This window comes from Homarus americanus, unplaced genomic scaffold (assembly GCF_018991925.1).
Source record: "Homarus americanus isolate GMGI-L3 unplaced genomic scaffold, GMGI_Hamer_2.0 scaffold38385, whole genome shotgun sequence".
NCBI lineage: Eukaryota > Metazoa > Arthropoda > Malacostraca > Decapoda > Nephropidae > Homarus > Homarus americanus.
The window spans coordinates 1-16,775 of NW_024732837.1; the positions used below are offsets into that span (position 1 = coordinate 1).

The following is a 16,775-nucleotide window of genomic DNA, read 5'->3' on the forward strand; positions in this document are numbered from 1 at the left end:
TCTTCTGTACGCTGATTGGCTGGTAGGCGCGTGGGAGCTCAGTCGTTACTTTTCGCGGATGGGGTCCACTACAACCTAACCAAACATAAGAAAACCTGACCTGACCTGATCTGACCTGACCTAACCAAACCTTTATCTTAACTCTCCTATATCTAGAAAACTAAGCATTTGCACAAGAAAATAAATAGAAGGAGAAGCATAATCAGTGAACAAAACTGTGGTATAACTGCGGTTTCGGACAATATGGGTCTCGAGTTGAGCAATGTGTTTTTCTGATTGTTTAGACAATTTTAGGACACTTCTTTTGTAAAGTATCCCTCGCAAATTACTTAAATATACCGGAATCATCATAGAAGAAACGTGTCTTAAAATTGTCTAAATAATCGGAAAAACACATTGCTCAACTACTAGGGGAATTGTCCATAACTGCAGTTTTACCAAAAGTCTTAAAAAAAACATTACTTAACACTGACGGTCACCAGCCGTATATTTGCCTTTGTTGCTTAATTAACTTTATAAAATTAGTTACTAGAATTAAAATAAGTACATACCTGCACCTGCTGTTTCCCGTACACAGGTAACGTGGTACTGTAGTTGTGTATAATTTATAACTGGCAAAGGTGACAGCTTCGCTACCAGGTAAATTTGTTTGTTTACTAATATTCTGGTTTCTGAGCGTGCGCAGTTCCTTTACCTTTATCGCATTTTACCCTCTATTAAAAAGGCTAAAAACGTGATTTAATGGCTTATATATTATGCTAGACTATTTATAATAATCCTAGTCATACTGTCATATATAAATATATATACAGCTGTGTTAAAAACGTTTATGCATTTAGGAACATCTTTCTTTATCTATCCTCGACCTATCGGCTACACGCAGGGGTTCTCAACCAGAGGGGAATTTCCCCCCCTCATGTTTTCAGGGGGGGGGGGGGAAACTGATACTAATATGGAAAAAATAAAGGATTTTCAGTATTATATGCATATTATTTGGAATGCCCTTTTTGAGGCAGACAATCTTGGAAAGGAGGGGGGAATGACATTCTGACATATGGTGAAATGGGTGCATGGGGCAAACAAGGTTGAGAACCACTGGGCTACAGTATACCAGTTAAAATGTTATTTTAGGAATAATATGATGCTGAATTATGTCTAACAACCTCAAAAATTATTAAATTGGTCTTTACAATCGTTTCAGAATCATTAATAGAACAATCAGCTGTTATGCACAAATCCTTGATATAATTTCAACAAATATTGTTTTGTCTAAAACCCTCAGCCATGACACATTCTTATCTTATCCTCTTCGAGGTTTACAGTAAGGGAAGTGGAAGGCAGTAGAGAGAAATGCTGTCTATATTGTCTACAATGGCCAGAGTCTAGACAAGTATGAATAACTGTACCAGGACTGCACTCTAGCGAAGTGACAAGTTTGCCAACTCAAATTATGTGAAAATGAATTTGCCAATCTTATAACTTTGAACATTAGAGTTCCCAAACACATCAGTTATAGGGTTTATTATGGCCAATGTATACTGTACATCACGTATGAGGAGTGTAGCTGTCTGTTCACAATTTATATGTTGCCGCTGGTGCCCCAAATACCCTTCTGATTAGAAAGCTGATCTTAGTCATGTTTTTACTTTTACTTTACCATTATCCTCTTCACCACTGATCGGCTCGTTAGCTGCTTGGGCGGTCGGTCACGTCGCTGATACGCACTGATTGACAAGTACCTGCACCAGCTCCAGATGTATCTGAACCTGCTCCAGTGCTGGTCAAGTCTGGTCCTGAAAGAGCTCACACGCGGTGCCGTTGTAGCGAACCAGTAGTTACCGCGGACCAGAAGTAGCCGAAACGATAACTGCGCATGCGCCGTTGATGACGTCACAGCATACCAGGAAAAGACTATTATAGTCTTTGGTACCAGGGGTTGCCGCCCATTAGGTAACTTCTAGTCCGTGTAAAGGTGGACTAGAAGTTCCCTTACCAAAAGTTAAACTTCTGCCTCATGGGCGTCCGCAGAAGGGTGGGGGGGGTATTACCCCTCCATAGTTTGAACATTGGCGATAAGTTTTTCCAGTGCCTATCCACACCCAAGGACTTATCCCGAACTTTTCCATAATATTGTTGCATTACTAAATAGTAACCCGAACCTTTTTAGGGAAAACTTGGTTTAAAACAATGAATTACGGCTCGGAGGGCACTTTTGGGATACTAATAAGTAACCCGAGTGTTTGAAAAAATGACTGTTTGTGACCGATGCCAAGCTGTATACTTCCAGGAGGGGCTGTCTCCACTTTTCAGTCACTCATCTGTGGCATCCCCCAAGGCACCAAGATGGGACCACTATGCTTCCTTATGCTTATCAATGTTGCCCTAAGAGAAACCCCTGCTGGCGGCAAATATGTTGACGACTCCACCATTGGGATCAGCGTCAACAATTCTGCTCCCGACTATACAACCCTTCAGGATTTATTGAACAGTCTCCAAAACTGGGCCACCAACAACCACGTCACCATCAACCATACCAAGACCATGGTTATGCACATCAACCTCTCCTCTGACCTTGTCCCACCTCCCTCCAATACTTTAGGCCCCAACACACTCCAGGTTGTGGACTCCACTAAGCTCCTCGGTGTCACTATAGAAAACCTAAATTGGAAACCACACGTCAGTGAAGTTGTCAAATCCTCCAATTTTCGTCTCCACCTCCTCCGCCGACTCAAGTCCCTCGGAGTTCTTGCCCCGGAGCTCCTCAGTGTTTACTCAACATTCATACTTCCCAAGCTCACCTATGCCTCCCCTACCTGGTCTTCCTCCCTAAATGCCACACAACGTAAACACCTAGAAAAAGTGCAAAAGAGGGCATGCAAGATTATTCTCTCCCCTTCCTACTCCACATATCAAGAAGCGCTCAACACATTGACCCACTCAGCTCTCACTGACCATCACCACAACCTAATTTGCAAATTTGGTGAGAAGCTTCTGCACCATCCTCGACACCGACTCCTACTTCCACCCAAGATTCCTCGTCCGTGAATTGCTGTTCGACACCACAACCACACCCAGCCCATACGAGCACGAACTGATCGACATAAGAACAGCTCAGCCCCAACCATTGTAAAAATTATCAATAACTTATAATCAACCAGTGTATTCACTCCCAGTCAATCTTTCCTTTTTACACTGTCACTATGTTGAAATGCCCTGTAGTAGTGTAGTATGAACCTTCTCCCCACCAAGTTATTTTATATCATATTTGTATCACTTATATTATTTGTCAATCAAGTGACCCATTCCCCAATTATGTAACTGTATATTTTCAGCCTTTTGGTTGCCATACACGAACGCAAGCACACGCAAGCAAGCAAGCAAGCGCGCACATACACACACACACACACACACACACAGACACACACACACACAGACACACACACACACACACACACACACACACACACACACATACAGAGTGGGAGAAATAAGACAATATGTTATGAGTCAACATTATTCATTATATAACCTGGGTAACAACAAGCATTGAAATAGTAATAATTGGAGTACAGGTGTAGCCCAGGGGAAGGTGGGCCAACTCTCCCGAAAATTGCAATTTGATGAAAAAACTCTGTATTAAACTGTCTGTTAAATACTGTCTGTACTGAACAGTCTGCAATAGACTGTCATTACTGACTATCTGTAATAGAACTGTCTGTTACATACTGTCTGTAATAAACTGTGTTACTGTCTGTAATAAACTGTAAAAAACTGTATAATAAATTGTAATAAACTGTTTATAATAACCTGTAATAAACTATAATAAATTGTCAGTAATAAACTGTCTGTAATAAACTGTAATAAGCTGTTTGTAATAAACTATAACAAACTGTTATAAACTGTATGTAATAAACTGTAATAAGCTGTTTGTAATAAACTATAACAAACTGTAATAAACTGTCTGTAATAAACTGTAATAAGCTGTTTGTAATAAACTATAACAAACTGTTATAAACTGTATGTAATAAACTGTAATAAGCTGTTTGTAATAAACTATAACAAACTGTAATAAACTGTAGGTAATAAACAGTAATAAACTGTAATAAACTGTCTATAATAAACAGTAATAAACTGTCTATAATAAACTATAATAAACTGTCTATAATAAACTGTTATAAACTGTCTATAATAAACTGTAATAAACTGTCTATAATAAACTGTTATAAACTGTCTGTAATAAACTGTTATAAACTGTCTGTAATAAACTGTAATAAGCTGCTTGTAATAAACTATAACAAACTGTAATAAACTGTCTGTAATAAACAGTAATAAACTGTCTATAATAAACAGTAATAAACTGTCTATAATAAACTGTAATAAACTGTTTATAATAAACTGTTATAAACTGTCTATAATAAACTGTAATAAACTGTAATAAAGTGTCTGTAATAAACAGTAATAAACTGGAATAAACTGTCTATAATAAACAGTAATAAACTGTCTATAATAAACAGTAAAAAACTGTCTATAATAAACAGTAATAAACTGTCTATAATAAACAGTAATAAGCTGTCTATAATAAACAGTAATAAACTGTCTATAATAAACAGTAATAAACTGTCTATAATAAACAGTAATAAACTGTCTATAATAAACAGTAATAAACTGTCTATAATAAACAGTAATAAACTGTCTATAATAAACAGTAATAAACTGTCTATAATAAACAGTAATAAACTGTCTACAATAAACTGTAATAAACTGTAAAATTGGCTTTCTTAAGGAATCCCTTTAGGAGCAAACTCTTAGACATGTGTGTTGGTGTACAGGACAGAGTGTTGGTGTACAGGACAGAGTGTTGGTGTACAGGACAGAGTGTTGGTGTACAGGACAGAGGGTTGGTGTACAGGACAGAGGGTTGGTGTGCAGGACAGAGTGTTGGTGTACAGGACAGAGTGTTGGTGTACAGGACAGAGTGTTGGTGTACAGGACAGAGAGTTGGTGTACAGGACAGAGTGTTGGTGTACAGGACTGAGTGTTGGCGTACAGGACAGAGGGTTGGTGTACAGGACAGAGGGTTGGTGTACATGACAGAGTGTTGGTGTACAGGACAGAGGGTTGGTGTACAGGACAGAGTGTTGGTGTGCAGGACAGGGTGGTGTACAGGACAGAGTGTTGGTGTGGGACAGAGTGTTGGTGTACAGGACAGAGTGTTGATGTACAGGACAGAGTGTTGGTGTACAGGACAGAGTGTTGGTGTGCAGGACAGAGGGTGTAGGACAGAGTGTTGGTGTACAGGACAGAGTGTTGGTGTAGGACAGAGGGTTGGTGTACAGGACAGAGTGTGATGTACAGGACAGAGTGTTGGTGTACAGGACAGAGTGTTGGTGTGCAGGACAGAGGGTTGGTGTACAGGACAAGTGTTGGTGTGACAGGACAGAGTGTTGGTGTACAGGACAGAGTGTTGGTGTACAGGACAGAGTGTTGATGTACAGGACAGAGTGTTGGTGTACAGGACAGAGTGTTGGTGTGCAGGACAGGGTTGGTGTACAGGACAGAGTGTTGGTGTACAGGACAGAGTGTTGGTGTGTACAGGACAGAGGGTTGGTGTACAGGACAGAGTGTTGGTGTACAGGACAGAGTGTTGGTGTACAGGACAGAGTGTTGGTGTACAGGACAGAGGGTTGGTGTACAGGACAGAGGGTTGGTGTGCAGGACAGAGTGTTGGTGTACAGGACAGAGTGTTGGTGTACAGGACAGAGTGTTGGTGTACAGGACAGAGAGTTGGTGTACAGGACAGAGTGTTGGTGTACAGGACAGTGTTGGTGTACAGAACATAGTGTTGGTGTACAGGAGAGAGTGTTGGTGTACAGGACATAGTGTTGGTGTACAGGGCATATTGTACAGTATATAGTGTTGGTGCACAGGACAGAGTGTTGGTGTACAGGACATAGTGTGGGTGTACAGGGCATATGGTACAGTACATAGTGTTGGTGTACAGGGCATATTGTACAGTACATAGTGTTGGTGTACAGGACAGAGTGTTGGTGTACAGGATATAGTGTTGTGCACAGGACATAGTGTAGGTGTACAGGACAGAGTGTGGGTGTACAGGACAGAGTGTTGGTGTACAGGACAGAGTGTGGGTGTACAGCACAGAGTGTTGGTGTACAGGACAGAGGTTGGTACAGGACAGTGTTAGTGTACACAGAGCGTTGGTGTGGGACAGAGTGTTGGTGTACAGGACAGAGTGTTGGTGTACAGGACAGAGGTTGGTGTACAGGACAGCGTGTTGGTGTTCAGGACTGTTGGACAGAGTGTTGGTGTACAGGACAGAGTGTTAGTGTACTGTACAGGACAGAGTGTACAGCACAGACAGAGTGTTGGTGTACAGGACAGTGTTGGTGTACAGGACAGAGTGTTGGTGTACAGGACAGAGTGTTGTGTGTACAGGACGAAGTGTTGGTGTACAGGACAGTGTTGGTGTACAGGACATAGGTGTTGGTGTACAGGACATAGTGTTGGTGTACAGGACATAGTGTTGGTGTACAGGACATAGTGTTGGTGTAGTACAGGACATAGTGTTGGTGTACAGGACAGAGTGTTGGTGTACAGGACAGAGTGTTGGTGTACAGGATATAGTGTTGGTGTACAGGACAGAGTGTTGGTGTACAGGACAGAGTGTTGGTGTACAGGGCAGAGTGTTGGTGTACAGGACATAGTGTACAATACATAGTGTTGGTGTGCAGAGCCTATTGTACAGTACATAGTGTCTGTGTACAGCGCATATTGTACAGTACATAGTGTATGTGTACTGGGCATACTGTTGGTGTACAGGGCATATTGTACAGTATATAGTGTATGTGTACAGGGCATACTGTTAGTGTGCAGGGCATAGTGTTGGTGTACTGGACATATTGTACAATACATAGTGTTGGTGCACAGAGCATATTGTACAGTACATAGTGTCTGTGTACAGCGCATATTGTACAGTACATAGTGTATGTGTACAGGGCATACTGTTGGTGTACAGGGCATAGTGTTGGTGTACAGGGCATATTGTACAGTATATAGTGTATGTGTACAGGGCATACTATTGGTGTACATGGCATAGTGTTGATGTACAGGGCATATTGTACAGTACATAGTGTTAGTGTACAGGACAGAGTGTAGGTGTACAGGACATAGTGTTGGTGTACAGGACATAGTGATGGTGTACAGGACATAGTATTGGTGTACAGGACATAGTATTGGTGTACAGGACAGAGTGTTGGTGTACAGGATATATAATTGTTGATGTACAGGATATAGTGTTGGTGTACAGGACATAGCGTTGGTGTACAGGACATGGTGTTGGTGTACAGGACATAGTGTTGGTGTACAGGACAGAGTGTTGATGTACAGGACAGAGTGTTGGTGTACAGGACAGAGTGTTAGTGTACAGGACAGAGTGTTAGTGTACAGGACAGAGTGCTGGTGTACAGGACATAGTGTAGGTGTACAGGACAGAGTGTTGGTGTACAGGACATAGTGTTGGTGTACAGGACATAGTGTAGGTGTAGAGGACATACTGTTGGTGTACAGGACATATTGTACAATACATAGTGTTGGTGTACAGAGCATATTGTACAGTACATAGTGTCTGTGTACAGTGCATATTGTACAGTACATAGTGTATGTGTACAGGGCATACTGTTGGTGTACAGGGCATAGTGTTGGTGTACTGGGCATATTGTACAGTATATAGTGTATGTGTACAAGGCATACTATTGGTGTACAGGACATAGTGTTGGTGTACAGGGCATATTGTATAGTACAAGTACATAGTGTTGGTGTACATGGCATAGTGTTGATGTACAGGGCATATTGTACAGTACATAGTGTAGGTGTACAGGGCATACTGTTGGTATACAAGGCATAGTGTTGGTGTACAGGGCATATTGTAGAGTACATATTGTTGATGTACAGGACACTATATTCTTGTATATGTGAAGTCAACTTTGAGCTCTTGTAACAAGACTTAAATTCTATAATCTTTGACTTGTTTATCAAAAGACGGTGAGTATTGTGCTCATTCCAAACTTTGCTTGTGATAAAGAACAGCAAATGTACCCACAGTAATCTCAACTACCAATTATATGTTGACTAAGTGAATGAAAACTTGAATAATTAGGCTTAAGTCTTTCATCCGTGACCTCATATACTAAGTCCAAATACAAATAAATATATACTAATCTCATGTATTAAGTTCAAATACAAATAAATAAATACTAATCTCCTGTATTAAGTTCAAATACAAAGAAATAAATGCTAATCTCATGTACTAGGTTCAAATACAGATAAATAAATGATAATCTCGTGTATTAAGTTCAAATACAAAGAAATAAATGCTAATCTCATGTACTAGGTTCAAATACAGATAAATAAATGATAATCTCGTGTATTAAGTTCAAATACAAAGAAATAAATGCTAATCTCATGTACTAGGTTCAAATACAGATAAATAATTGATAATCTCGTGTATTAAGTTCAAGTACAGATAAATTATTATAACAGCATGTAATTAGGTGTTCATAAATCGGTATTTCTTGGTTCACATCTTGAAATATATAATGTAACTTGGGGTGAGAGTGTGTGGCTTCCTGCTGGTGTTGTTGACGATCCCACAATGTTATAAGGTTATTACAACACGTGGACCATTACAACAGTGGACTATCACAATCAACACGTGGTTCATATCAACACACCTCCCATACACTGTGACAATTACCTTCATTCCTTACATGGGGAGGGTGAACCTAGCACTTTACCGTCACCTCCACAAAGAACATCATCCTAACCATATTCAGAACTAGATATAAATTATATTTATATCACAAACTTTGTAAAGCACATACTTATATTTGGGTGATATACAGTCATCACCAGATAAGTGAGAACAAACTTATGAACTATTGTAAGGGATAATCTGGGTATTGTAACTATATTCCTAATACTAATGTAACAAAATTGGTGGTAATATCACACCAAAACTCGGAGGTACAAAGTAGAAGATTACGTAACAGGTAATAACCATTTTGCATTATTATTATTATTTTTTGTGTGTGTGTTTTCCATATATTATTGTTGAGAAGAAGGAATTACAGGAAGATAAGTGAATAATTAACTTACAGAGAAGAAATTAAGTGTAACAGCAGCAATAAATAGCTCAGGGTCTATCAGTATTGTTAAGATTGTTATTTCAGTTTTGTGATTATATACCATGATGAAAAATCTCTAGGTAAACTACTCAGACGATGAAGGCTTTCCTAATAACAACGAGACTGAAGAAGGTTTACACTCTGAGCTTTGTCGCTGCTGCCAACTTGTGGTAACTTAACAATAACTGCAAGTTAATACCTGCCCTTAACAGTGTAATCATGTGCAAGAACTAAGAAACTGAACTCTTTGAAGTGGCCCGCTTTACGCACATCGGCAGTGGTAAATAATAACGAGCGGATAGGACAACCTAGTGTAGATATACTGTACAACTGATATGGAAAACATTGGAGAGCGCGTTATCATTATATGTGACACACAACTGTAAAAAGCAACTGGCGGTAGATCTACTTGTGCTTGAGGCTTCAACTTCAACGCTAATCTACTCATCTACTATAATTATAAGACCCGAACACCTCGCCTGGTAGAGCGTGTCGGGCCAATAAGGAGCCAGTTTTTTGTTTCACATCAAAATTCTAAAATCGTGTTAATTCGGAATTCAGAAAATCATGCAATGAAATATATTAGGATTAAATGATAGTAACACTATCGTAGACACTACTGAACTAGAGAAATAGCTGCATGCCACGGGTTAAGTCATGTTAAACAGGGCCAAGTTGATACTACTTTAGATCAACTGAAATATATAGCAGTTTAACAGACGCTCCGGTACAATAGAGTGGATATATAAATAATCTAATTTACATTACTGAATGTTAACTGTATCTAATTTCTATGAGACAGTACTATGTTGAAGCACTGCAAAACACCTCTATACTCCAAGGCAGATAATGAGAACAATTAGGAAATTGTTCAAAGCGGAGGCACTTAGCATCCATGACATAGCACAAAATGTATCACCGACTTGGTATTAATCATATTGCTTGTGTAGCGAGTCTTGATCCCTGCCCATATTACATGGCCAGGTTGGCAATAGTAGTTGACGAGGCAGTATGGAAAGTCACTCAAAGTTCACACATTAACTAAACTCAAATTTACAAATACAGTACAGTGAAAACTTCCATATAAAGGACTCATCTCAATATATACCATTATATCTGGGTTTCACATCTAACAGAACCTTGATATAATGAACTTCCTCACCATATAGACCGTTAAATAGAGTTTTCACTGTAATCCAAGTGACAATGATGGATAAACTAAAAATAAACAAAAATTATTCGAGTTAGGTAGTGAGTGACCAATGTGCCACGTTTGTATGACACCCTAAAGACTTTCCATATCACATCGTGGATCTTCGCTCTAAAGAATCATACTGATGATAATGATACCATGAATCTCTCTTCACTCTTAGGTAGCCATATGTACTGTAAACTTTGACTGTTTAAAACTACATTATGAATGTTCATATTGTTTACGTCTTACAAGGCAAACATATGTAAACTTTGACTGTTTAAAATTACAATATGAATGTTCATATTGTTTACGTCTAGAGCATGAGCTTTGTTTGTTTACATGAGATGTCCGTTGATATTGTTTATAATACAAATGTTATTTCTTTGATGTATAAACTTTGATGTTGTTTAGCTAACATAATAATTGTTTACAACTACGATATGAACGTTTCTCGTTTACGTTTACAATAGGAATGTTCATAGTTCTTGTTTACATTCATTGTTGTTGTTGTTTATATGTAGAAAACGGACGGTGGCTTATATTGTCTGCATCTGTCATATGAAGAGTGTGTTTATTTTTCGGGGGTTTCAAGTATGTGTTTAACATGTGGTTGCCAAGTGTCAATGTTTACATATGGTTGCCAACTTCCTCCTGCCAGAAAGTTTATCAAGTTTATGATTTTTTTTTTAATTTCTGATTTATATAAGTTACTACAGTATAACTTGCTCCATTAGTTTACCAGGCCATTTTAATCAGCTTCCAACAAAGTATTATTAAGGACTTTGGATCACTGTAGAATTTCCACCCCAGCTTATTTCACTTGAGGATTAATCACCCTAATGGTATTCGAAGGGATGAGGTTAGGTTAGGTTAGGTTAGGTTAGGTTAGCTTAGGTTAGGTTAGGGTGGTTAATCTTTCGGTAAAATAAGCTGGTACGGAGCTTATTCACCTTTGCAAAAGGTTTTTTACAGGACAAATTTGCATAACATTATTTTTTGATTATATTATAGTCAATATTAGGAAAACCGACCAAGACTCCGAACAGTTAAACCATCAACACTTTTCATGTGATGCAAAGGAATTAAACTTGAACCAAATTGAAATACTACTTAGGTTAGGTTTGGTTAGGTTGACTTAGGTTGAATAAGGTTAGGTTAGCTAAAGTTGGGTTAGGTTGAGTAGGGTCAAGTTAGGTTAGATTTTGATTAGCTTAGGTTAGATTCAGTTAGGTTAGGTTAAAGATAAAAATAATGGTCTAATCTCTTCTTAGTGTTTTCCTTTCCTAATATCGTCTATCATAAGAGGTAACCAACACACGCCTCAGCGATCTATTGCATGATGGGAGAAGGTAATGAACACGGGAGGTAAACATCATGTGGAGACGAACACGAAAAATCTGTTGTTGTTATGGTGATGTTGAGGTTAGCTGCGACCACATCACAGCGTTCAGCACAAGGGGTAACGAAATCTTTACATGATGACACAGAAGGGAGTTTTAGGCGCAGATTCCTGAAAAAGAGGGAACAAAATAAGAGAAAATAGGTTACTTATACAGGAGTTAGTTACGACCTAACCTACCACAACCTCACTTGTTGAAACGGTGAGACGTTTTCTAGGGGAGTTTTTGGAGACTAAGTGCCCGCCCTGTTTGCCTTCCCCCACTGGGCAAAGTCTCACAAGAAATTAAACCTCAGGGATGAGTTTTAATCTTCCTTGAACAGTTCTTAAGGGGTTAATCTCTCCAAATCCATTATGCACATTAGGTTTTGAATAAGGTGACTGGAATAATGGGATTTAAGATAGTCTAGCTCCTTAAGATGTCTTTACCTTATGATCACTGTACCCAAGGGGATAATATCTATGGCAATATCAATCCCTCAAAACTGACTTTAACCCCTTGAGTACGATGACTTAACCTCCTGAGTACGTAGAATTAACCCCTTGAGTACGATGACTTAACCTCCTGAGTACGTAGAATTATCCCCGAGTACGATGACTAAACCCACCGAGTATTAGCGAAAGGTTCAGACAGTGTATTCGAGGGTTAGTTCATCGTACTCAAGGGGCTAATTCTTCGTACTCAAGGGGTTAAATTATCGTACTCAAGGGGTTAAATTATCGTACTCAAGGGGTTAAATTATTGTACTCAAGGGGTTAAATTATTGTACTCAAGGGGTTAAATTATCGTACTCAAGGGTTAAAGTGTATTACAACTCAAAACTTGTGCTTGGCATCGAGACTGGGAAACTTTATAATGAGGCTTAACAGGTTTGTGGTCGTGAGTAAACAGTAAATTATGCTAAACGAAACAAGCAGTGCTAACTACAACAGTCACCATCTTTTACATGACCACGATCACACAATCACTAAACAGCAAAAGCAAAAAACTGAACTAAAAATGGAGAAAAAATGGAATCTATGCCTGACTCTCTCTATACTAGCAAACTTTACACAATACCCTCCCAAAACACACACACATACACAGACATATCCTTAACTAACAATCTTCCACACCTAACTAAACATTCCAACTATCATACTTAAGTTGACACATACTGTACTTAATGGTACCCGACAAGCTACATAATATAGCCTGTTTATTAAGTAAATTCATTCAACTTAGAATGATAGTTGTTATTTTTATTGATAAAACAACGCGGTTCACTGAAAACCTCCCGAAGACAACAGGTTAGGTCAGGCTAGGTTAGGTTAGGTTAAGTTTACTGATATATATATATATATATATATATATATATATATATATATATATATATATATATATATATATATATATATATATATATATATATATATATATATATATAAATTTTAGTAAAACATCTCAACACATTTTCATTATTTTTTCCGAGACTCTACCATAACTAGATACCTTCACTTAACACTGAGACTCTACCTTAACTAGATACCTTCATTTAACACTAAGACTTTACCTTAACTAGATACCTTCACTTAACACTGAGACTCTACCTAAACTAGATACCGTCACTTAACACTAAGACTCTACCTTAACTAGATACCTTCACTTAACACTGAGACTCTACCTTATCTAGATACCTTCACTTAACACTAAGAATCTACCTTATCTAGATACCTTCACTTAACACTGAGACTCTACCTTAACTAGATACCTTCACTTAACACTGAGACTCTACCTTAACTAGACACCTTCATTTAACACTGAGACTCTACCTTACCTAGATACCTTCACTTAACACTGAGACTCTACCTTAACTAGATACCTTCACTTAACACTGAGACTCTACCTTAACTAGATACCTTCACTTAACACTGAGACTCTACCTTAACTAGATACCTTCACTTAACACTGAGACTCTACCTTAACTAGATACCTTCACTTAACACTGAGACTCTACCTTAACTAGATACCTTCACTTAACACTGAGACTCTACCTTAACTAGATACCTTCACTTAACACTGAGACTCTACCTTAACTAGATTGAACTCAAGTTATTGGGATGAGTTGAGTGAATCTAGATCATACATAGAGGAATATTTATCATACATAGAAAAATATTTATCATCCTAACTCAACCTACAGTGGGTCTGAAAGTCGTGAATGTTGACTGTTGATTGAGTGTCAACTGTGTATGACTGTGGTTGTTTGACTGTATGACATTATGAATGACTGTATGGCAAGTACAACACGCTCCAGAACGACTGAGGAAACGACTGCAACTGTGTGACTGACTTTGTAAGACCGTTTGAGTGACTGTATGAGTAACTGTATATCCTAACTGTATGATTTGACTGTATGAGTGTGTATGATTGCCTCCAATGTCATATGTTTGTGTTGGGTGTGGGATACATCACTCGATCCACAGCCTAAAGGAAGCTGGTTCGCAGTTAAGGTATTCTTACTCTCCTTAACCAGTGGGTGTTGTATCTGTACCCTCAAAACACCCAACCACAAGAGTGAGATTATTGAGATGAGGGAATTAACAGTAAACACCGGGTTGTTCTATCTTACGAGCCCACCCATCTCCCTAAACTAACCCTCACTCCCATTCTCTCTCTATCACACTGAATCGTTAATTCTCTCACACACTTACACACTACCTCCTCACTCTCTTCCTCAAGACCCTGCGCTGCAAGCTCTTGTCATCTTTGCGCCAAAGTCGATACTATGGGAGGACGAACGGGCTTGTTGTCGAGAATTGCCCCAACTCTGCGATGTGATCTGGCTTCAGCTTGGGTAAAACCTGTGTAATGTGAAGATGTGTCCACCATGAGAATCAATATCACAGTCCTATAGGCCCCCTAGTCCTTAGGGGTCTCAGTCCTTCAAGGGCCCATTCTTTATGCCACACGGTCCTGATAGGCCCCAGTTCATAGTGGCTGCACTAGGAATGTGGATAATTTGGTTCATCTACTATTTGGGTAAAGAGAAATTAGGATTGTGAAATGTTAAGATTAGTTACAATTGGGAGGTCTTAATGGTGTCATGTCTCAGTTCAGGAAGCATCTTTGAGAGCCTAATACCTGGTTGAATAGTATCCTGCCAAGGTGGGAGAGTAACTCACTAGCTGATGAACGTTACAAGTCATCGTCCCAAAGTAGAAGGGAAATATAGAGTGATAGAAAATACTTATCAAGAGTCACCTGAAAAGAGAAAAAAGAGATAAGAAAAAAGACAGATGATTGTCTTAGAGCAGTGGTTCTTAACCTGGGGGCCGTCAGTAATTTCCAGGGGCAAGCCCTAGGGAAAAAGAAGGAATTTCTCTAATTATAATTATGTTTTTATTCTCTTAACAAGAGCGTGGGCTAATATTGAGAAGTTTATGAAAAATGCAAAAGTATCGCCTTATAACTTTAGTTTTCTATTGGCTACTTTTTTGACTTAGGGCTTACCATTTTCTGTACTCATTGACCCCCTCCCTATCCCTTGAAACCCATGAGGGGGTTAACCCTTCCTGGACCTGTATACTGCTCGTTGGTGACTGGTGAGCCCCGTTCTCCCAGTCTTCTCCACACCGTCCGGTGGCAATAATTCTCACATTTATTCAGTTAAGGCTGTTGAGGTATGTTTTATCCCAGTTGTTATATTTACCTAAAAATATAGTAAGCAGCCATAAGTTTATTGGTGAATTGTGTTGCTCTGTTTGTTATTCGCAAGTTTTGAATTCCGTTTGTATTTTATCAGAAGTTGGTGGTGCTTAAAATCATGTGGTGGTAACAGGTGGTTATGGTAAAGTTGTATTTATGATGATATTGATTTGTTTCTTAATAATCATGTGTTTATGATCATGATGTGTTTACTATAATGTTGTGGTGTTTGTTAATATTTACTTAATAATTATGTGGTGGTGTTTATGATCATGTAGTGGTGCTTATGATCATGTTGTGATCATTGATGTTTGTTAATAATCATGTGGTTTATGATCTGTGATGTTTGTTAATGATATGGTGGTGTTTATGTCATGTATGATTGTAGTCACTTGTAGTGTTTACGAACTTTACGATCATATGTTTGTTATTGATCATGTGGTTGTGATTATCATGATGTTGTGGTGTTCATGAGCACGTGGTGATGTTTGTCTTACCTGACACGTGCCTTATGTTTTGTCTACACATTTGTGTTGTCCACTGCACATCAAATACTTCGCAATGAGTGCAAAGAAGGAAGTATCTTGACGAATATATTCGATTTGGAATCGTGTCTTCCAAAAGTGTGACAGGAGGTCCCCCAGCGTGTGATATGTTACAAGACTCTGAGCAATGATGGAATGCGGCCCTCACGCTTGGAACGCCACTTGAGGACAACACAAGCCCAAGGCATTTTTTCGAAACAAAAGGACTCCTTGAAGCAAGTTAGTTGGACGGCAGTGGGTCATTCGGCAACAAACTTCAAAGGTTGTTGAGGCTTCCTATGAGATCGCCATGTTGATTGAAGAGTACGGGTGTATGCTGGTTTTTCATAAAACCAAGCATACTCTGTAGCAGAACTCGTTCTGGGGAAAGATTTTATCAAACGATACAGTCAGGGAAGGATCGATGAATTGTCTCAAGACATCAAAGATCAAATTCTCGACCAAGTAAGAGATTCTCCTGTTTTTCCATCCAGTGTGACGAAACGGCTGACAACGCTCAGTGTTCTCAGCTACTGATGTATGCTCGTTTCGTGTCAGGCAACAGTGTAAAGAGGAAATGCTGTTCTGTCACCCCATGGAAAGTTGTACAACAGCTTATTTTCATGATGTATCAAACTTCTTTCGGAAACCCAACTTTCGTGGGACTCGCTGGTAGGGTGTGTGTGTGATGGAGCCCAGCCATGATTGGTCTGCAGTCTGGATTCATTACAATGGTGAAAGAAAAAATCCGTCCTGTTGAAGTACACAC

General features: G+C 39.0%; 2 protein-coding genes and 1 long non-coding RNA gene across 3 annotated transcripts; 1 reads left to right on the top strand and 2 right to left on the bottom strand.

Moving 5' to 3' along the window:
- Positions 1-6,144: 6,144 nt before the first annotated feature.
- LOC121869126 lies at positions 6,145-6,637 on the top strand. Its single transcript, XR_006089510.1, has 3 exons — positions 6,145-6,181; positions 6,232-6,271; positions 6,583-6,637. It is a non-coding gene; the product is annotated as an uncharacterized LOC121869126 (long non-coding RNA).
- Positions 6,638-6,668: 31 nt separating this feature from the next.
- On the bottom strand, positions 6,669-7,953 carry LOC121869125. Its single transcript, XM_042370312.1, has 2 exons — positions 7,006-7,953; positions 6,669-6,809 (listed from the first exon to the last, which is right to left on the bottom strand). Exons 1-2 carry the CDS (start codon positions 7,951-7,953, stop codon positions 6,753-6,755), a joined length of 1,005 nt encoding a protein of 334 aa, XP_042226246.1. The 3' UTR covers positions 6,669-6,752.
- Positions 7,954-8,504: 551 nt separating this feature from the next.
- On the bottom strand, positions 8,505-14,595 carry LOC121869124 (voltage-gated potassium channel subunit beta-2-like; the record flags this gene model as incomplete). The annotated part of the gene is given in 2 exon segments (XM_042370311.1): positions 8,505-11,905; positions 14,489-14,595. A coding segment is annotated over 1 exon segment (58 nt), but the record flags the coding sequence as incomplete, so codon positions are not given.
- Between the last annotated feature and the right edge of the window lie 2,180 nt (positions 14,596-16,775).

Bases quoted from the DNA above. Each gene is read 5' to 3' on its own strand.
- LOC121869125 (XM_042370312.1), bottom strand. From the start codon at position 7,953: ATGTACTCTACAATATGCCCTGTACACCAACACTATGCCTTGTATACC. The intron at 6,810-7,005 runs ATACACTATGTA...TGCCCAGTACAC, and splicing joins CAACAGTATGCCCTGTACAC to ATACACTATGTACTGTACAA.